The sequence below is a fragment of the Netta rufina genome, assembly GCF_964035555.1.
Source record: "Netta rufina genome assembly, chromosome: 14".
NCBI classification, from domain to species: Eukaryota; Metazoa; Chordata; class Aves; order Anseriformes; family Anatidae; genus Netta; species Netta rufina.
This window is the reverse complement of record NC_140137.1, coordinates 10,569,173-10,592,593: the sequence shown is the minus strand read 5'-3', so window position 1 is coordinate 10,592,593 and position 23,421 is coordinate 10,569,173. Positions and strand designations below refer to the sequence as shown.

Here is a 23,421-nt window from a genome sequence, read left to right as displayed (position 1 = left end):
TGAGACAGTATTTCCTCCACAATTTTTATTTTAAATTACAAAGGATGTTGCATACATTGATGAATTTGTATCTGAATAGAAGTGCTAGGGATCAAGGGTGACAGAGTAAACAAAGTCAATAGTTTAATTGTGCCTCTTTTCGAAGAAAAGAAAAAGAAAAACTGCACAACTATTAACCAACGTTAAACATTGCAACTCTTAACAAATCATGCTTTTAACAAGGTAAATTTTTCTCTAACAGAGACAAGACTTTCATTAAGTTTTTCTGAGCTCCAGTTGGAAGTAGATTATAGAGTATCTAGGCAGAACACGATGCCATGTTTTGCTTAAAATGCTTTTTTTTTTTTCCTGTCAATCACCTACATCCCCATGTGCCATCAGCCTTAGAATTCACCAAACCACAAATACTGAACAATGACAAGTTTTACTTCAACAATTCAACAGAAAGATTCAGATAAGAATGTATGAATACCCATTATTGTAAGAAAATGGGTAAAATTAAATACTACTACTAGGCTCTGTTCTTAATCAAAAGAGTTTAATAGGGTGGAGTGTGCCAAATTCAATCCAGTTTTCCTTACTGTAGCTAGATAACTCATTCAAGTTCAACATTCAGATACATAACAAATATTCTTTAAAAAAATATTCTGAAAAACAACTCAGAACACTGATGTTATCTAAAATGACTAGAATTTTATTTTATTTATGAAAAAAATGTGTGGCTTAAAATAGCTCTCATTCCACATTTAGCTCCACTACTCATTAGAAAGACAAGGAATGCATAGTCAGTATTTGTTCTTGTGGAAGTTCATGAATGTCTAAGAGGCTGAGGATTGTAATTCAGTGTGCACACGCACCTTCTTATCATGCTAAAAGCATTGAGGGAAAAACATGGCATATTGAGAAATGTAAATTGTATGAAGACGGAGATATTTTTGTACACTGCAAAGAAGTTAGAGCCTAAAAGTGCCATCTGTCATTAATGATATTTAAGAATCCCAATTTGTATTGGGATATATTAAAGAGTGGTGTTTTCTCAACATACTAATGCCCTTAATACAGTTACAAGAAGAATAGTCATAGAAGCAGCAACTGTTTGAAATGTACTTCACACGATCCCTGGGGTAAACATAAACTTCAGCTCTGTGCAAGGCTGTGTCAATAAGCCAAGATGCCAGCCATGTCTAGCAGCACACTTAACTAGGTGATTCCAACTGAAGCCTCCAACTTAAAAATAAAAACATCATCATGATTAGATGCATTATTGAAATTCAGGTCTCAAGGCCAATACAGATCCTAACATTCATGGTACATAATTGGGTTATGCCTCAACAGAATTTCAGGAAGACTAGCAAGCAAGTTTGAGGAACAGAATTGCATTTGCTATTTCTGTTAAAGGCAACTTATATACAACCCTTTGAAATTCTCCTGACAAAGCCTTTTAGAGCTTTAAAAAATAGCTATGTTTAAATGATTTATGTCAAAGAAAAGCACACCCATTCTTTACAGTTTGTGAAGAAGCTGTTTTATTAATGAAGGCAAATACCAGATAAATACTGGGGGGGAGGGATGGGATCTTTTTCAGATAAAATAAAAAATGACACCACTGTATTTCAGAAGCGTCTGGTTGCTTTTAGGTTAGTTAAAAGACCCTTCATCCATTTCAGATGTTTTTTTTGTTTTGTTTTGTTTTTAAAACTTTTTCCTAGCCTTCTTTTCTAAGTATGGAAAAAGTCTACTATCTAAAAAGGATTAGGAACTGAACACAGCTGAGCCTGACTCTCACATCAACTTTGCAGCAATGCAACTTCATTAAATCACAATGATTTCAACTGGTATGGTAAAAAAATCCAGCCAGTCCACACCTAAACACAGTTTTAGTAATAAGTCTCTCTCATCCAAGAAAAGAACTCACCAAATATCAGTAAATGTGTTCAATAAACCCTAAAAGAAAGTGTTAGCAAAAAGGGGTTTAGGGCTAAAAATGCCCTTCGTGAGCACCCCCACATTTTGCAAGGCCATTCAAAAACTGTTCTTCCATATAAATAGAAAATGACTGCTATTGAGAGAAACTAAAATAGATCTATCCAAACTCTTCTTTTATAGTTTTGATTCACTTTAGGAAGGGTTAGGTTTGAAGTGTTCAGGGGGAATGAAAAACATTTAGTTCTAGATGTACAAGTAAGGCACAATATAAAGCCACATCATAATCTGTAATGAAGGAAGTAGGAAAGGACAAGAATCATACATGGTACAGTAGAACAAGCAGTCCATCAATTCAAGAAGTGTGGCACCTAGTTCAGACTGACGAGATTTTAACAAGAGCAGTTATAACAGCATGCTTGTAATATGGAAACAAATTCTAGAGAATCCAGTGTATCAGAAAAAGGAAGAGCTTTTGTTTGTATTAAATCAAAAGTATGTAATTGTTTTTGGATATAGGATTAAAAGTGAATATTCACAATGCCTACACTCAAAAACAAACAAAAAGAATCCAGGACTTCATTAAGATCCACATACCATGTATGAACACTGAAAATCTTTAGAAAATGGCCTTCTCTAAAGATCACCCAAAAATGCATGCCACAATTGCCAAAAAACAGAACATGTACATTTGTTGTTTTTTATACCCTTATAAGATTTTTTTTTTTGTGATAAGTATACACTAAATGTATATATTTTAATGACACTAGAGGAAGCAGATTGTTACTGGCATTAAAGTACAACCATTTCTAGACGGTTTAAATGCCACAGAGTCCCCTGGTTAAAATGTAAAGCTGCACAGCTTGCCTATGTCACCTTTATGATAAAGTTAAACCAGCAAAAGGTCTTATCTTTACTCTACATTTTACTGCCAGGTTTTATTTATATCAAGTATCGCTGCAGCATTCTGACCAGCCCAGAGTTAGCAGCAAGTGGCAGGAATCATATAAAACGCTTTTTTTTTTTTCCTTTTTAAACAAAGTGCTTTTCTAAGATATACATACATATAAATAGGTACAAAATAAAGTGTCAACATTAAAAAGCTCAACTATTCAAAAGCTTTAACTTAAAATAATACATAGAAAACACTGAAATGCAAAGGTATGGAATTCACTAAAGATTCAAAGTCTACTTTGAAATGCTAGACCAAAATCATATTCTGGTTTTCAGACAAAAATTAAGAGCTATAAAGTTATATTTGCCCAGTATTTCTGAGCAGTAAAAAAGGGATTTTTTAATACCTTGTCAGTTTAATTTGTCATAAAAAGTTTTTACCTGATTGCAAGACTGCTCTCTTAATATTTAGAACTGCTGCCTTGTCTACACAGTTTTGATATAGCATAAAGGACCTCTCTTATCTGAGCAGTGTGTTAACACCATTCATCAGAGAGAAGCAACAGTATTTAAATCTTTGTACAGACATGGCCTTAACTTCACAAGAGACATTCTTTGTTGAGGTTTAATGGGCAGTATGCATCTCTGGAATAACTGTAACATTGGCAATGCTTATAATAAGAATGCATCTGACCCACTGTGTAAAGCAGCAGCCAACTCTCACCTCGCCCTAACAGCGACAACAAAAACACCTGAAACAAAAACACCCAAAGTCCACTCAGTTTGTGCAAATCTTAAGTGGATTTACAAAGTTTTGCCTAATTGCCCTGGGTATTTGTTCAGTCTTGTGAAGGAAAATCTTTCTGTACAGCTCAGTAGTGGTATTTTGGCCTCCTCCCTTTTGAGTTTTCTGAAGTACTTAGATACAAAGTAAGCTGTGTGCATGCTCATAAGTATGTGGCAGGATTGCCACCTTCATCTGCAACTCTTAATGCACTATGACCAATTCAGACTTTTTTTTTTTTTTATATAGTAGAAGCTTTGATATAAAAATAACCTACGTATAAACAGAAAGGAATCACAGTACAAACAAACTTAGACAAACTAGAAATGAAGTGGAGAAATTCCCCAAAGGGAGCGGGGAGAAAGCCTTCATGAACTTTTGCATTTTTTTTCAGCAGCTACATTTGAAAATATTTGGTATTTCTATTTTCAGTAAACAGTGTTTTGTCATCTTTAAATAGGGAGAGAAAGAAGAGGGAGGAAAAGGGGGTCCATGAAACCAGAGAATGATCTTGCCTTGAGATAAAGGACTTTCATCAAGGGCTAAAGCTTTTAATCTGTACGTTAACACTGACTACAAAGCCAACTCTTATTAGCAGAAGAGCAAATAAGAACTGTGTTAATATTCCCCAATCATAGAAACTACTGAATTAACAAGAATAAGTCACGTATAAGTTTGAAGAAGCTAGTTTCGAAATACCTGTACAAAAATATAAAAGTCTATAAATTTTTTTTTTGTTTTGTTTTGTTTGAAGCCTGTGTTGATCCTTGGAAACATCACATGCATAATAATACATAAACTGGAAAAGTGGCAACTAAGGAATTAGGTATTTGTAGCTCTTTTTTCTCTTTACATATATACACATTACAATAAAAATAATTTTATTTTGGTTGTTTGTTGGAAGTATACTACAACAAGCTAAATATTTTTTTAAATTCTCAAAGTTGAAAACTATTTTACCAATAGCTTACTAAAATCCAAATATATTAAAATCTCCTACAGTAAGTGCAGAGAAAAAAGATTTAAAGACTCCGAGACGGCCACCAAGTTATCTACCATGGAAGCGAACTACAAGAACAGCAAAATAATATTGTTATGTATGAATGCTCCTTCTGTAGATAATTGGACCCAAACAAAAAAATTCACAGTTCAGTAAGATCCCTAACCCTGACCTTTAATTTTTTTTCTTTTTTTTTTTTCCATTTGTTTTTTTTTTTTTTTTTTTTTTTTTTTTTACATTCAGTACAGTATCATATAAGCTGTGCAAAACTTTACTTAGACTGGCAGTTCGCCATATCAGTTGCATTTGTCTTTGGTACAAAAATAAACAATCGCATTAATGTGCAAGTATTTGTTTTCTTCCGGCCAAAGTACCGAAATTGAGTTTCTAGAGCCATCTTTTATACAATACATAGACTCTGTGGCATATATCTACATTTTCAACATATTCCTATATACATTCAAAAATTTTAAGAGCTGGAACAAATACATTAAAACCTATAATCTCACCATCTGTACAGCTTGTTTTCTCCCCTCAGGGTTTTCTTCATACAAAACTTTACCAGCTTATACTGATAGCTCTCCCCCCAAAATACAAGGCACAAAGAATATACTTTTTTCTCTTGCTTGCACAGACATTTAAATACTATATTAAGCTTAGAAAATTAAAGTCTTATATGGCACACTAGCTCTAAAGCCATGTGTGCTATGTACAAGTTAATGGTTGCAAAGAAACCTTACTGTTTTTTTTTAAGAACAAAGAAAACCCAATTATTCCAAAACAAACAAACAAATTTAAAAAAGAACAAAAAAGAACCAAAAAAAACTCCTAAAGTGACAGCTTTACCAAAAAAATGCTTCCTCTTATTTTGCTTGGAGCATAAACCTGCCACAATGTCTGGCATATGCTAAAAATTTTTACTAGCAAAAACATGTTTTTGCTTCTAAAATAAAAGTGATAAATCTGGTCCTAGATAACTTAATTTTAAAAAGAATCCTCAAGTCTGTATTTAATCTTAAAGCAGCTTTAGAACTATCTAGTTTATGCTCCAAAAATGCTATTAAGCATTTTATATCATGCTCTGATTTGTTTACTACATTGTTATTTAAAAACAATGGAACCTAATTGTAAGTGTTTACATAATGCTAAACTGACATGCAGACCAGAATGCAATTTACAATGAAATACTTGACAACACAGGAAGAATCTGACCGATGAGAACAGGTGAAATCATGTCTTAAACTTTTGACATTGGTATTCGTAACCCTACAAGGCCACCCGTTGGGTCTCCTTCTGCAGTCTTCTCTAACACTTGATTCACAAATTCTGATGTTTGTCCAGCTACAGGCAGTCCTAAAAACAGAGGGTAGGAAAACGCACTGTAAGGTTAATATTAATTGCACATATTTGCACGTTCCTGTAAGTAACAAAGGCAAAGAACATTTTGTTTAGTAACCAAGCAAAAGGCTTAGTTACAGCTGTAGTTACGAAATGCTTCTTTCTTTTCTCTATGCCACAAATTGTTTGCAATCTAACAGACTGCAGATGACATATCTCTTCACATACATGCAAATACATTACATTTACTGCTTACCAAGTGTATCTTTAATGAGTACGTTCAATCTCTGTTCCATGTTGACTCCTCTATCATCTTTAGGCACCTGCACTCGATTAACAATTTCTTGTTTAATGGAGTTGATCACAAACAGTAAATTATCTGCAAAGAAAAAAATGGATTAGATTTACACCACATTCCCCCCAGAACAAAAGAGATGCTCATTTGTCCACACACAGTTAACACAAACTTGCCTTAAGAACACAAGAAAAACTAACATGTGAAGAGTTGTATTTACCATATTCTGTGTTGAGACCCCAGAGTTTTACTTTATTGGCTTCATACTGGGCTTTCTTCTTTAGTCTACAAGCCCTATAGTAAGAAGAGTGGAAGAATTAGAACATTTTAACAAATGTTCCGGAATACTAAGAGCATCTGTTTCAGTTAGCCACACCAACTTATCAACCAGTGCTCCCAGAGCTTTGACAAACGAAATCACGTACCTACTCACTCACGTCCACTGAAAGCACACTACTGCCTCTATTTGCTTACATTTCACATTTGCGAGACTGTAACAACCATTTGCATTGCAGCTAAGACAGCTTCCAGTGGAAGTATATCATTATCTAGTAGGGACTAGGCAAACTGCATCTCCATAGAGCCAGGTGTCCTGCTTTCCGATTAACAGTTAAAAAAAAACCCATCAACAGGGACTGCCACAGTGAAGCAGGATCTCAAGACAAAAATTAGTCTTGGACAGCTCTAGTAACGCAAATGTACTCATCCAAGTAGTGTGAGCGAGTATTTACCTGGAAGCCAGTTTGTTCTTTTCTTTTCTTGACCTTGGTCTGGCAGTTAAGGGAAGTTCACTGACTGGAGTCAGGTCACTGATCACCTTATTCAGTTTCCTCAGTTCATTACCAATCTGTAGAAGTTTTTTGGGATTGGGAGTCAGGTCTTCCACATCAGTCCTCCGTGACTTCTTTGCTGCATATTTTCCTGTTTTGAATATGTAGAAAATTGGGTTGGGAAGTGACACAATATGTACACAAACCTGTGAAAAAACATTCTTAAATATGTATTATTTTTGGTGCAGTTTAAGTTCCTTTGTTTGTCACAAGAGAATGGTCTGGCATCATGTGATTTCTGTGGCCTTTCACAATAGAAAGAGCATTTCCAGACAAACTGCTCTGTACAATTCATATTATATCCAGATCAGATAAGAGCAAATACTGCTGGCTGGGCTAGCAATGTATTAGATGTGATGGACAGTACGCACATAACTGTGCTGAAAAACGTACATCACAAGTTCAAACACAGTCATTTTGCCCCAGCTGTAACTTGCTAACTCATCTGTTCAGCCAGCATATTCTCTTGGGACACTCAAGCTGGTTAAATTCCTAAATAATCTTATTCTGAAAGCTCTGTGTTAAGAAAGATTTGAGAGGCCTGGTACCAGCATGATCTTCATTGATATCAAGCTTAAATAACCCACAAAGTTCAGCTGATCCTTTTTTTGATGTATTTGAAGCTATTTAAGGGCTGCTTTTATGGTGGAAATGCACATTCAAGACAAAATCCTTATTCCTCGACATTTTCTACATGTCTTAAATGTCAATTATTACTGATACTTACATGAAAATGTTAATAAAACTGACAAAACCTGCTCCAGAAATATTGATCAGGGAGATGATAATTTATCTGAGGTGGCAGATGACCTTGGTACATGTGTAATGCAAAAATCCTGCATGTGTAATATTCTGTAGTTTCTGGATGTTAACTAGCATTTGATCCTATAAATCCCTTGCATACACAACTCACTGACTTAAAGGGCATTTGCTCCCACCAGAGCCTAGTAAGACTGAATCCTCAAGTTAATTAATGGATTTACCTATAAGTAAAGTAGAAAAATCTTTATTTAACAGAAGGTAAACTGCAATGTTAAAGATAATTTTCAGTTGTAAGGAAATATTCATGTTACAGCCAGAGAAACTGGTTTAATTTTGTTCCTTCAAAACCACAACCAAATGGAACAGCCTACCAAAGAGGTCCTGTGACAAGAGAACAAACATTATTGCTACATGTGGTTTGATCTCAGTGGTGTTAGTCATGTTAAAAGTACAGCAAGTTAGTAATCAAAAAGTCACGGGAATGAAAGACACAGTTATTGGACCAATCAGTCTAAGTTTCTGAAAGGGTATTTTAAAGAAATAGTTCATTCCCAGGAAAGTAACTGCTTCACTGTGTTGCATTTACACAGGTAGGAGAAACACTTAAGGAAGAGCAGCAAGACACAGTTACACCTTATCACCTGCCTGTCCTTTAGTTCACATCGCAGTTAATGTGAACTTTGCATCGCAGATCACTTGCTGCTTACTTGAACACAAGCAAGACTGATACTGTCCAACAGCTCCAAGGAGCAGGTATCAGTCATGAGCCCTACCCATGCTGTTTACAGCATCACACTGAGAAAATTCTGAGCTCTTGGGGTTTCCACTGAAAGCTATTGGAAGTTACAATTCCCGATTCATCCGCCTTCCTCTGGAAGAAACCACACTGAAAGTTACTACTGTACATTCACTGTGCCCTCCTTGGACACAGCACAGAACTCTGCTAATTAAGCAACAGACTTGCAGTGTTTTAAGGATTTATTTCCGTGGCCAAAATGCAGCTCTGCCATTTCGCATATGAGAATTTGGCTATTGACAGTGTCAGCGTGAAAGCCATTCACTTGTACGAGGACTCTATCCTTACCATGATGGAGACCATTCTTCTGATACATGTTACTTGGTAACGTATCTCGATTCCACTCGGATGGCCTCAGCATCCTTTCTTGCTGTGACGGTGTTAGCTGCTCACTGTACTCCCAGAAGTATCTTCGCTTGCCTCTTTTTCGAGAGGATATTGCAGTCATTTCTTTTAAATCCTCCACAGAATCATTTTCATACCCTAAAATAACGCATTGCATTGTTTATATAATGTTTACAAGACTATTTCTAGCCTTTTAACTGCAGGCTGAACGTTCAAGGTAAGCACAAAAAGAGCGACAATGGCTTGTTTCACGTTATATAATCTACTTGGTTTTCAACCTCGACAACTACTGGGCATTTGCTTTAAATCCAAGGACAGACACTGAGCTAGTGATGGTGCTGAATAGAGACAAATTATTTATGCATTGAAAGCTCCTTTTGGTTCTTTGACCCCTTAAGCTCTATCACTCTTCTCCCCCACAATCTCACTACTGTAGAGTACGGACAACAGCTGTTGGAGAGCGTCCCTCCACTTTTACAGCGTCCTCCAGTAGTTTGCATGAACATAATCCTAACTCTCCTCCACATTTTAATTAGTCTTCAATCAAAAAACATAGAGAAGTAGATGATAAAAATAAAGATGGATTAGCAAAAGCTAATAAATAAAGCAAAATCATTGCTCTACCTTGAGTTTAAGTACCCTTGGGAAATAAATCAAACCATCCATCTCTATTAGACTGCAGGAATGGGGATCTGTTACTAGGACAATGACCCAAAGTCCGTACAAAAAAACCATCTAAATTGAAAGGGTTTGGACACAAGCTGTTCAATCTCTTCTCCACCTCTTCAGTAAGATGAAGAGAAATTATCCACAGTAAAGCTACAGAATATTTTAGAGGTGTATTACAATGCATTTGATATGGCAAACTGTTCTTCAAGTACATGGCAACTATAATGACACTACCCACATTGCATAAATGTTTAGACTGTAACTATGTAAACACGAAATACAATTTTTAAAAGTCTACTAATGCTTTAGGAAATAAATGCAACTTGTACTAAGGTTAAAAAAAATGCTGCATCACCTTTTGTACTAAAGTGCTGTATCATGCTTCATATTTAATTAAAAAAGAGTAGATTTCAAAACACCTTATACACCAACAAAGCTTAAAAAAAAAAACATCCACTGCCTGGACTGTAAGCTCAATGGGCCCATGTGCTTGAGTTCTGCATCATCTGGTAATGACAGCACAAAGAACGCCTTCTTTATTTTAAAACAGTCCGTTCAATTATCTGTTTTCACTTGAAAAAGCATTTGAAAGACAAAAAACAAACTTTCTTGCTTTGTCTGACTCACCTCATAACCCAACATACGAATAAAAGTTAGCTACATGGAAGGATGATACCAGCTCTAAAGTTCTGTTTCTAATCATGCCATCAACTCGTTTACTTTGATTCTCTGGTTTATTAAAAGGACAGTATTTTAAAAGGAAAAATCAAATGAAGCATGCTTTGAAGAACATGTTTTTTCTTATATAGACAAAGTGATTATGGCAAATTACATTAAATATAGTTTCAAATACCATAGATATTTTGAATTATACTTCCCTTTGACCCAAATGCTGTTTGACATAAGTATCAAAATACTCTTTTAAGAAAATGCACCTTACTTTCCACTTTAACATCACATAAGCTACATAACTCATTATACAGCTAGGTATAAATTCAGCCTATCTTCATGATAACACAGAATTAAGCCAACCAATGAAAACAAATCTCTTCAATAGCTGATGTGTACAAATGTAAAACAAGGTTAAAAACAAGACTTCCTGTTTGCTTATTTAAACCATAATTAAGTTGGCAATTTAAATTATGTTGACTTAATGCATCCTGCCTTGCAAGTCTAACATTGGCCTGCCATCATTTTAGAGCTACATAGAATAGTCTAGTGCACAATGTCCTAATGTAGTCTGCAACATACAGCAGTGCAAAAGATGTATGTAGCTTTCCTGCATTGTATCAAACTTCACTGAATTCTCCTCCTAGCAAGCAACATACAGCAATCTCACTTTCTTCATCGAGCTTCTAAAAAATCCGTGTAAAAGTTCTTGCATTTACTTTTCAAGTCCCTAGCAAGTCACTCCTAACAATCTTTGCTCACATCCCTTACTAATTTAGGGTTACATTTACAAGAGTTAGACTAAGAAAGATAGAGAACAGCACAGACATGACTTCTGCATTTTACCACATTAAAAGCAAAAATAACCCAACCAAAACAAAACCAAAAACACCCTTCTCTGAAACCATTTAATCATAATGATTTCTGTAAAACCACTTATGGAGCCCTTTTCCTCCAGCTGACAGTACAGGTGCTCAAACAGGCAGTGCAACTTTAAACAACCTCTGTTGCTACATGCACTTTTTCCTTTAGTTCTCTCTTCTCCGGTACTACTGAAAACTGAATCAATTTTTGCATCTTTCCTTTCTCGAACGTCTTCACTACTTGATAGCAAAGCAGTCATTCATAAATATTTCTAGTAAATGGGATAGATAAAATACACTAGAAATGGCAAAAAAAATATATATATTAAGTGCTAGAACAGATCTGGGCTCCTAATTCCCCTAATAGTTAAGCTTTATAGGGGACCAAAAATGCTAAATCTGTATTCTGATTACAATAAAAGCGTTGGTGAAAGCCAGTCACATTTTCAATTATGTTCCCAAGTCCCTGAAGAACACTATAACTAAGTACTTCCTCAGAGAACACTGACTCCAATGCTCTAAGAAAGCATATCACACATTCCCAAAACACATGCGAAGAAGAATAAACAAAGGCAAACTGTATGTAAAGTACACACATCAGAGGGTCAGCAAATACAAAGTTTTTGTCCTATCTTCACTTCTTTATGAAGAGATTTTGGTTTCATGGAAACTCTGGAAGGTTAAGTCTTCCAGAGCTATGCTCATTTAGACGCCTTTTCCATAGAATTTGCCTTTACTGTAAAGTTTTTTTTGGAGGAAAAAAAAAAGCAACACAAAGTATGAGTGACAGAACTAAAATACCTGGAAACAATATCTCTTTATATACTAAAAAATATGTGCTGATACTATTTTTTAATATCACTGTACTGGAGGTTGAATGTCTTCATTGACTTGTAGCAGGCTTGTAGAAGCCAATTTCCTCAGTTCCTACACTGCACCATACAGTTACATTTAGAAGGTGAGAGTTTGTCAGCAAAATCTGAACGAACAACCAGCAGTTAATGTAATTCCACCAACTGAAATCCCAGCATTTTAATACAACATCTCTTTTTCAAGATTACCAGGCTTTCTGTGCAACATGCCTCTGTGGGCTGCAAAGCACTGTGTAGTACAGCAGTCATTACAGAGCTGTAATAGCTACTGAAAGCCTCGGCAAGTAAAGGGAGTTCAATTCAGAAGAAGGGAGGAAGCGATTTTAAAATGCTAATACGAATGTGTTATGTACCTGAAAAAGTAACATAAAGGGCACAGTGCTTAACAAGTTTAATTCCAGCTCAGGAAATCTACTTAGAAAATAATTTAATCTCAGCGCGCAGTATGACAAACAACAGCAGGTTTCAGAGAAGCTGCTGTTTTTAAAAGGGAAGAATTTCAGCTGGTTTTCTTCTCCCCCAAAGTTACATACTGCCAAATGTCTGAACACCTTAATTCTTATACTCTACTACAAAGCATTCATAAACCGGGAATACTATATATAATACTTTCTACAATTAACTTAATACTTGGTTACAGTCCTGTCCCTGTGGATTTTCTTTTGACAGAATCTTACCACTCTGTTACCTTCTGGATGAAGGTTGGTTCTTATTTTTGTTGTTAACGCTCCGTTTGTACTTGCAGACCCACTAAGTGTTACTGTTGAAAGCCACCAAGAAATAGTTCTATTAGTTTCAGTGGTAGGTATTATGTGGATTCTGTGGAAAAATATACCTACAGTAGCACTTAAGTAATTATGAAACGCATTCGCTTGGGCTACAATTTCATACCAGCTACCAAGAGGTACAACTCTGGATAAATTCACAGCACAGCCTACTGAAGCCCTAGAAAGCTCTGCACATCCTATCATTCATTAATCCACAAAATGGGAGGTATCAATTGCATCTAGTTGCTCTATGACCTTAGGCTACAAACTTGTTTTCTTCTATTGTCTATTACCACTTTTGAAGTATGAACACCATTTATCCCTTTTTTATCCCCCCAAAACAGGGAAAACACAGTCCTTGTACAGTTTTCATTAATTACATTTTGAATAGTGCTTAAAAAATCTGGGATGAATGCTCAGAATTTAAGACCATTGTTGTTCACCTGTAATTAGAAAGCATTCAAAAGCATTCTTTCTCTCCTGGCAGACAAATCCATTAACCGTAATGTTAATAAGCCCCAACATTGCTGGTACCTGGTTCTGAGAAAGTATCGCTGATGTCATCGTCTTTATCATCCTCATAATCTTCTTCCTCATCATCATTTTCAGAGAGCTCATGCTCACTGCCGAATCCTTCATCGTGGTCCTCATCTTCAATATCTTCCTCATCCTCCTCATCTTCATCAGGGCCTCCTTTGGCTGACTGCTCACCCAGACTGTCCGTTACAAAAAGAGAATAGTTGTGCTCTTCTTTCTTCTGTGAAGAATCCGACACTGATGTGCTGGCAGAAAGACTGCTCTCCCCCACAATAAGTCCTGCGGTTTCCTGGGGTGGACTGAGGAGCAGTTCTTGAGTCTCTTTAAAAGGCAAAACAGGAGGTGTACTGTGACTGTGTGGGGACTCTTTCCTTTCTTGTCGCTTTGCTACGGCACCACAATAACAGGTGTTTTCCTTTGCTGCATCTGCATGTGTTTGGCTCACCACTGGTCTGCTCTGTGGTAAAGGATTGATCTTTACTTTTGCCTTTTTAACATAGTCTTTACATTCAACATGAATGTTCACCTTTTCATTACTGTACACATTGGTCTTCACCATGATTTGTGTACTGGAAGCAGGCTGAGTTGCAGGTTTGCTTGCCTTCTGAACATAGTCCGATAGAGGTGCCTCAGCCTGAACGTTCTTGGAGGAACAGACCGGGGCCGCTGCTCTACTTGCAATTTTTTTGCCAGGTAACAGAGGATTTAAAGGGTTTTGTTTTACACTAAAGAGCGAATCAGGGTAATAGAGTGAATCTGAAACAGGTTGGGAGTCCTCACTGTTAAGCTGAGCCAGAGTCGGGGTTTTACTTATCACCTCTTCATCTTGGTATGGGCTTGAAAAGTCATCAAGGCCCAGATAATCCACCTCTTTTGTTCCCCAGATGTCACAGCTGGTTAGTTTAGTGTACTTAGTTAAGTCTTCACAGTACGTGTCCCACTGCTCCCACTTGGAGGTGAGAGCAACTTCTTTGTCCAGGATGTCCGTAAAAGACTCGAAGTTCTCAAGGTCTTTGCAGTCCTCCATTGAAAGCAGGTTGTCTCTGGAGCTTTGATGGTAGTCCATTTCTCTGTCCTGTGCATTGTAAGACAAGTTAAAATGGAGTTTTTTCTTAAAAAAAAAAAAAAAAAGGTATCAAATCATATCTGTCATCTACTTAAATACATACGGTGAATCACAGGCAATGTGTTCTAGCTTCCATTAACGTAGGACAAACCTTAATTAACAGAATGCGCTGAAGTTTACCAGTCCCTGGAAAACTTCCTTCTAAGCCGAGCAGTTAACAGTGAGCTACCTTTCTCCTTTGATGCAGGAAAAAATCATGAATGCTACTGTAAACAGCTCATGAGTCAACTTGTATTTTGCTTCCCTTGCATTCACAGCCTGGGTGAAGTAGCACAGAGCTGCTCTTGCAGAAAATATGTTTTTTAAGGAAGCGTCTCAAGCACAAAGACGTAAACACCAACGCAGCTCCATCTGAGACGTGTGTATCAAGCCTCTCCTGATGGCCAGCTGTAACGAGCATCTACTGAAGAAGCATTACATTTGCTGGCCAAGCAGTTAGGCCCTTCCCTAGGCAGTGGCAAGCGGTAACGAATAATTCTACAGCGTTCTTGAACAAATACACCTTTATTACTACGTGAACTCAGGGTGTTAGTCAAGGAGCAGGACGCATGCACACACACAGAAAGATGACCTACCAGTTCATACATGAAGTCTGGATCTGAACTGCTTGCCAAGAGATCTGTGCTCATCAGAGTCTGCTCTGAAAACACATGGCTCCGAAAGGCGTCCCCAAAAGGAGGGTCCATTCCACTCACACTGGGCTACAACAAAATTGATACTGAATATTGAAGCATGCTATAAAAAAGCAGATTCTTTACTTCAATAAAACGTAAAGGGTGTTGTCGTTTCATCCAAGTCTCTGAACTTGTTATACTTGCATCTGGAAGGTTTTTACCTACACGGATAAGTACGTCACTGCTCAGAGTGAGAGAATGCTTTCAGAGCAGCTAACAACATGCAGCTCTTAATCAAAGGACACATTTGTATTCACTATATGGCTGCAAGAGCATTGCTCATTCATTCTATTTGGTTGGTTTGAAATTCTCACGTGTTTGCCAAGTTTAGGGATACATTAGGCATTTGTAGAAGAGGAGAGTGAGTTGCTGGCAAGATCTGAGAATATCAACAGGACTCCATGCCTGCAGGGCCTTCACCCTAATACACACCATTTTGGACCAAAGCAGCGTTGGCTGTTTTTAGAACCATTGGAACTTGTTAAACTTCTACCAGAGATTGTAACAACAGCAAAAAATATTATAACGAAATCAAGAGCGTTATCTCTCAAGAATAAAGCAGAACTTTGGAAAAAAGAAAAAAAAAACAACACCATTATGCAGGATGACTAGGCATGCAGGCAAAAGGCAGCACAGCCTTCTGCAACATTTAATGCCAGACCTCTATTTCTCAACTAGACAAACTCGCCTTGAGGGTTGGGAAGAGAGAAACACTACACTGCTGAAAGTCACTCAGTGTGCTGATGTGTGAATCACTGCAGTAATAAAAGGCTGCTCTCCAGGCATTCACCCTCATCAAGCAGACTGCTGATTCTTGCCGTGTGAACAAATACAGCACCAAGAGCAGAAACACAGCTCCCACCATAGATACCACCAGGACCCTAAAAACATAAACTCTTCTGAATTCTTTCTGCTGATTCAAGTCTGCCAGGACCCTGAAAATATATCCCATTTAGTCTCTTCTACGTTCCTCCTACTGATGCCAGACAAATTTGTTCTTACATTTTTCTATTCTTTAAACAAGGAAGCAAAATTATTTGCAGAAGCAAATACAATCGTAACATTTCAGACTTACCTGAGGCATTTCCAAGCCCAGATTACCCAAATCCAATTCCAAACTTCTTGTTTTATTCACTTTTAGGTTCCTTTCCAGCTTTACTTCAGTCTCAGTGAGTTTACACAATCCATGCAATTAATTTTTTCCTTAGGATAACTTCAATTCACCCTTATGGAGCTCTTCTGTTTGTAGATCTCTGTGTAGAATAAACACCAAGGAGGTAAGTATTCTGTCACCAAAACCAACAGTGCTTAAAAAACAGCCAAAGTGAACTAAAACGAAAATTTCTCCCTGAAAAGTGATTATTGCTCATGCTAGAATGTGCAGCAATTTTCTTCCCCTGCCATTTTTCACCAGATGAAAAGCCGTTGATGCTACAGAACAGAGCTCCTGTGAAAACCTTTTTGGCTGAGTTACATTTTGTTGCCTTTTTTCCTCACTACCTAAACTGTGCGCTCTACAGCCATGTGAAAAGAAAAGCCTGCCTAATTGGAAAAATAACTAGCATACCGCTGGGCACACGAAAAGAAAAAACCTTTATGACTAATATAACAGAGCCAATGAATTCTAAAAATGTTTCAGACAAACGTCTCAAAATACTAGTTTTGGAATAGACAGTAACACTGCTTTAGGAATATCTCCTCCTTTTCTTAGGAGTTCAATCCATGCAGCTTCAGATAAGATTACATCAATCACTCATATAGCAACATCTAGTGGTAGAGGGATTGCAGCAGGTACGCTCACTGTCCGAAAAGTATAGGAAGGGAAGGCACAGACTTGCCCAACAGAATTCCTAAGTAACAGGAATTTAAAAAAAAAAAAAAAAGTAAAAAAAAAAATATATATAAAATAAGATTTAAAAATATCGGTGCTATCAGATGTTAGTATCTAATGTGACTGCCTTCGCGGAGGCTGCTTTCTTATTGTCTAGCTTTCCCAGGACATCCCTACCCATATACAAAATGCTTCTTTTAGAAGAAAATGCTGTTAGAGAGGCACAGTCCAAAAAACCCGAACCATCACACCGTTTTTCAGCATTATCGGTGAAAACACAGTTGTTTTTCTGACCAGAATTCTTCACTCGGCATTGCTCTAAGTCAGTTTGGTGCAATCTGCTCCAAGTGTTTATTCTCTTGCTTTGAAAAGCACCCAGCAAAGTAAAAGTGTTCTCCTACACTCAGGAACCTCCTCCCACCAGCACATGACAGCAGATTATTCCTGCTTCCAGATACTACCTCAGCTGTTCTGTTAAGTTTCGCATATATATCATCAAACTGAGGTAAAAACAGACATTGTTCAAAAAATTCTTCAGTCATCAAAACATGCTGCTTTTCAAACCTCAGCTGGAGTATAAAGAGGAAAACAAAAGCTGCAAGTCCAGTCCTGCACAAATCACAGTTCCCAATAAAACCACGCTACCGCTGCCAAGCCCAGCCGTTCCCTTCTAGGGTCCTGCGGCAAGTAAGAGCCAGCGCCTTCTGAGAAAGCTTTCCTTCCGCTCTAAAACTTCCAGGGAACTCCTTTTACTTATCTGAAAGTGACATTTAAAGGCTAAGTTTGTGTCCCTGGGCAACGTGCTAAACAACCCGTCTTCCTTCACACAGGGAAGGCGACACAGCAACAGAGCTGGTCCTTCCTACGCTGATAACTTTGGCATGGATGACAAATTCACTTTTTGGCCTTGCCTAATGCTTTAGAAAGGGCCTATTTAAAACAAAAAACAGAACAAATAAACGGTGTTCACATGCAATGGAAGAGGTGAGAAAGATACCGTCTTTAATATCAGTCTACACATTAGTGCTGTCTTTCTTTCTTTCTCTATAGTTGCAGAAATAATGCCTTTTTCACTGGAATATCACATTAATACTTTCTGGTGTCGGCAGCAGGACGCCACCCACAACAGCTGCGTTCACATGGAAGTTCTGCCACTGCGTGATATAAAGGGGAACGGAAGGAGAAGCTTGCTTCTTCTCTACCAGGGAATCTTTATGTTTCTGTCAGAACGCACAGAATCGTAGAATGTCCTGAGTCGGAAGCGGAGCACAAGGATCACCGAGTCCAACTCCTGGCTGTGCACAGGACCACTCTAAAATCAGACCCCAGTCAAACACTTATACCGAAACTTAGATGTAAACCCTGAACTGCCTGCAAAGGAAACTTTGTAGACTTCAGCTGAAGCCCAGTTTTTACAAAATGTATCATTGTGGACAGCCTCAGCTCAAGGCTGAGTTTGAACAGACCAGCACAGCCGTGGCAGTGGCGCTACCTGCAAGGAATACAGACTGCAGTGAAGCGAGAGATCCGGGGCAGAGCTCAAGAACAGCAATATAAGAATTACCAAAAATAGACACAGCAGGAATTTCTACTTTAGGACAACTTCCATTAATGCCTCCCATTAACCTCTCCCACACGCGGGGATCCACAGGTGAAATCCCACGGCTGCCTCACAGCGGCTTCACCGCAGGTGGAATACGGCGCCCGGGGCGCTGGGCAGGGTGCCGCCGCTCCTCCTGGCAGCGGCCTGCAGTGAAATCAGATCACAGTGATTAAGGAACCAGTCCCTGAGCTGGGTCCGTGGCTGCGGACTGAGTCACATCGGCACGGAGCTGCAGCCCTGCTCCTGAGAAAGGTTCGCTCACCAACTTGGGCGAGACATCTGAGAGCAGCTACGTTCATTGAACGCTGAAGAATTTGGGGTACGTATGTACGTCTACGGCATGCATACACACACTGCTGATGTTTGGATGAAAGTAACCAAAAACTGTGTTACAGAGTTAACAATTCCTTAATCTAAAGCCAAATCCTAACAAAAACCCTCTGCATGTTTACTCACTTACTGAAAACATGCATCAATAATAGTTTAATAGCAGTCCCAAGGCACCCGGGAAGCCTGAACTTCAAACACCCTAATGGCAGGCTCGTTACAGGACATTACTGATGGAGCAGGGCATCTGAACTGGCAGATAGCAGGACCTGAACTCAAAACACGCAGCATTAAGGAGACAGATGGCACTTCCCATGCGTGTGCCATTTGCCAGATGAGTAAAAACCCTTCTGCAACAATACGTCACCTCCAAAGAAGCCCCTGTGAGAGAAAAACCTCCTCTGCCAGCTTACAGCCTGACAAGTCTGAAAGTCTTCCCCAGCCACCTGTACGAATCATTTGCGCTGCAGCTCTAACTGAAGTCGCTATTTCTGTCTGAATTCAGATGTATTTTGTACAACTCGAAAAGCACGCGGAGCACGGCTGTAGCACTTCATGGACTGCACAGTGCCCATTATCACAGCAGCCAAACGGTCCCGCAGGCACGTCAGGTGCACAATTACACTTCCCATGGCAGTGACTGCGTCGTACAGCACGGCTTGTCAAAGTCACAGTTCTGATGCAAACAGTAATAATGAAAGCATGTCAGGAGAGCCTGTCAATACCGAGCCTCCAAAGCCAGGGTAAAACATTCAAAAAGCCACACTCGTTTCCAGTGAAGGCACAAGAGCGATGCCACATGCTTTAAAAGAACCTTTCTGTGCTGCGCGCTGGTTGCTGTATCCGAGTGTTTTATAAAGCAGTACAGTTAGAGGTGCAATAAGTACTCCTACGCTTCTCTTAATTTTTTTTCCTTCCAGGGTTTGTGCCAATTTGTTTCCTATTACAGAACATACTCTGTTCAGTGCAGTCTTCAGGCACAGAACATATTTTTCTTAGTTTTGTTTCTCAGTGTAACATTCTCGTTTTTTTTTCTTCCTTCTACATCAATCTTCAATTGTTAACCAGACTTAAAAACAAAACAAAAAAAACAACCTTTTACTTTTCTCCCCCAACATGAAGTCACTCAAGTTTTCTTTTCTTGCTTTTGTCTATTTATTTATTTAGTAGCGGGTGAGCAGAGACAGTCCTGTAAAAGGTCTTCCTCTGCTTCCACCCACTATAGCATCGTTCCCCTGCTCACCCAGCGAAGTTCCTCTACCTTCTCAGTGAGGTTTTTGCGTCAAGACGTCAGCAGAAGCATCTCAGACATTATACGTTTTGCCTTCTCTGTCCTGGAGAACAAACACCAGCTGCCTACGACATCCAGATCCTAGGTCTGACGGAGTGCTGCCATTTAAAAGTACTGAAGGCACAAAGATTGTTTCACTTCTTTTAAGCCTCTTCCCTTCAAGAGACAGAAACTGCTACTTCGCTGTCGTCGTTCCCTTTCCTCTACTGACCTTCCCTATAATTTTATTCTTCAATCCCACTTGCTCAGAGCAGACGTCAAGATCTGGAAGCGATACAGCAAAGACAACCTCTGGGCTCCAATCACGCATGCAGCACCCCAGGCAAAAGAGGGGATAAAACTCCAAGAAGAACCCAGTGGCATATTTCCCTCTGAACTGCTATTCCCTTTTACATCAGCTCCCAGTATTTTGGAGGGGTATTCCACAACAGCAGGGCTGCAGAAGCAAATAAGCAGATGCAAATAACTGATCACTATACAAAAAGCAGAAAAGTGATTTAAAAACCAAAACCAACTGCACAGCATCTGCATGTTTTACAACAACTGCACCCAGAATACTATTTTCCTGTTAGAACCATTAGCTTTTCTGTACATTCTGAGACTTTATTATTAGGTAAGGACTGAGACTTTATTATTATTTCACTGCCAAGAGCAGGAAATGTAGCATGTTAAACTTATTAGAACTATGCTAACATACTTCAATCCATTAAAAAAAAAAAAAAACTTTTAACGGTTAAAATATTAATTGCATTAAATTACCACTGTAGAGTTAGGAGAGTTAGAAGACTAACATTCAACTTTTTATTATTTTTTTTAGTTTTTATTGCTAGCAATCTCCCCTGAAACAGCGTGCCATCAAAGCCGTGACAGAAAACAAAAGCAATGCTAGACAACAGTTTAAATTACAATCTCCAGAAACATTTTACATCCCTACACCATGGCTGTTTCTATGTATTTTTTTCTGATAGTGCAAAGTCTGAAGAAAAAAAATATATTTCTCCAGTGCCCAGAAAAAAATATCTTAGGATGAAGTGAATGGTACAACCTAGTCTACTTCTACTTCATACTGTAAAATTATGTTTTGTTAGAAAGAGGTTATCAGCACAGCACACTTCAAAACCAGCCAAGAAAAGGAGCCTACTGACCCTCGACTGCTGAACTCGTAAGTGAATGTAAGTCAGAAAAAAGTCAGAAACACCACCAGTCCAAACAGTCAAAAACCAGCGAAGAGTTCAAAAGCAGCATGGGGATATTTTTTCTCATAATAACAAAAAAGTGAAACTATTACAGTAGGGTATAAATCTAAACGTCAGTTTTCCAGAAATTTTCCAGCTTGATTTTCAAGGCAATACCAACTTTCAAGCGCTTCTTAAGAAGTGCCAAATATCCTTATTAAACTTGTATTTCAAAACATGATTTAGTTAGATTTCACAAGCCACGTAACACAGACGTGCAAGTCGCCTGAATCTAAATCTGCATTCATTTATTTAGACCATCCCGTATCAGGCTATTAGTCAGGCGGAAACTTTTTCTTATTCCCCATTAATTCCTATTAATTGTGAAGGGACTTCAAAGCAGTCGTGCACTGAAAGTTTGGGTATTTTTTCTTGGAACCTTCATTACTTAGAAAAATACAGCAAAGATGCTCAGCGGCCTGATGGCTCTGCTGCAGGTTTCTCTCCACAAACACACAATTATTTTTTTGCCCAGTTCAACACACGGCCACAAAGCTGGTGGCTGTGAGCTGTCCGTGTTATTTATGCCCGTCAGCAGTCCCACCGCTGAGCACTGACAGCTCTGTAAGAAACCTTTCCTGCTCCAAGTACCCCCGAGCTCTTTTCCCCGCAGCAGCCCGGCTCCTCGCCGAACCTGCCGCCACCGAACCTGCCTCAGCTTCTGAGCACCTGCCCCTCTGCAACCCTGTATGTAAACACACGCGATTATAATTAACTTTCCCCACAAGGATGCGAAGAAGCCACTTGGCTGGGCGGCTTCAGGCCAAAATCTAACAGCCTGATGTTAAAAAACACTGAAAATACGTTAAAAACTCCGTCAGACCGGGTGTGTTTGGCGGGCGCAGCCCCGTCCCCACCGCCCCCACCACACCTCCCCGCCAACATGGCCGCCCCGCCGGGCAGCTCGGAGCGCAGCCTAGCCCTGCCGCCACCGCCCCGCCCCGCCCCCCGCGCCCCCTCATTGGTTCACGTCTCCTCGCCGCGCGCTCCCATTGGCCGCCTCGCACGTCGCTCAGCCGCCCAGCGGCTCTTTCAAGCTTGGCTGAGGCGACATGTAAACAAACCCCCTTCCGCCGCACCGCGGGGCAGTGCCCCCGGCCCGCACCGGGCCCCGCGCCCCGGCCCCCCCCGGGCCCGGCGGGCAGCGAGCCGGGGGCTCCCCCTGCCCTGTGGGGGCCGCCCCCCGCCCTGCGGCCCTCCCGGCGGCTGGGGACGGCCGGCACCCACCCACCCACCGCTCCCCCCGGCGATGCTCCGTCCCCGCGGGCTGCCACCGACCGCCGGTGCAGCCCCGCGGCCCGCCCGGGCGGCTCCGCGCAGCCCCGGGGGCGAGCAGAGGGGGCCCGGCCCCCGCTGTGGGTTAGAGCCGGAGCCTCCCGGCTTGCAACAGGTGGGAAGCGGGGAGCTGGAGAGGAGGCAGCGCGGCGGGGCGGCGGCGTCCCGGAGCACGAGTGCGGCCGGCGGCACCCCGGGGAGGGGCCCCCTCACAAGGAGCCCGGAGCCGTCCCGCAGCTCCCTCAGCCTGCACGGCCCCGGGCTGCTCCTGCCAGCCTGCAGGGGCTCCCCGCCAGCTCGCAGCCCGATCCCAGCCCGTTGGGACGCGGGCAGCCCCCCGCAGCCCCGAGCAGCGGCACAGCCACACCCCCCCGGCTGTGCAGCCAGGGGGCGGCGGGGCTGCTGCGGCTCCGCTCCCAGCCGCTTGGCGAGCCCCAGCCCGCGCTGCCCGCACCCCCCTCACGGCCGCCTCCTCCTCCTCCTCCTCACCCTTCCCACAGGGGTCTCCCCCCCCCCACCTCCCCGGGGTTCAGCCAGGCAGCCGGGGCCGCCCCCCCCGGGGCTGGGTGAGGCCGAGTCCCGGCGCCTCCGTTCCCTCCCCGCGGCCCAGCACTCACCGGGCGGCCGGGGCTCAGCAGGGGGCGCCGCCCCGCGGGCTGCGGGCCGGACCCTCCATGCGGCTGCGGGTTTGTTTTGTTTATGTCCCTTCCTGACG

General features: G+C 40.5%; 1 protein-coding gene across 1 annotated transcript; it reads right to left on the bottom strand.

Moving 5' to 3' along the window:
* Window positions 1-20: 20 nt before the first annotated feature.
* CREBRF (CREB3 regulatory factor) lies at window positions 21-23,421 on the bottom strand. The gene is made up of 9 exons (XM_084295618.1): window positions 23,324-23,421; window positions 16,220-16,397; window positions 15,046-15,171; window positions 13,342-14,419; window positions 8,911-9,105; window positions 6,966-7,155; window positions 6,455-6,528; window positions 6,196-6,318; window positions 21-5,954 (listed from the first exon to the last, which is right to left on the bottom strand). Exons 2-9 carry the CDS (start codon window positions 16,226-16,228, stop codon window positions 5,839-5,841), a joined length of 1,911 nt encoding a protein of 636 aa, XP_084151744.1. The 5' UTR covers window positions 16,229-16,397; window positions 23,324-23,421; the 3' UTR covers window positions 21-5,838.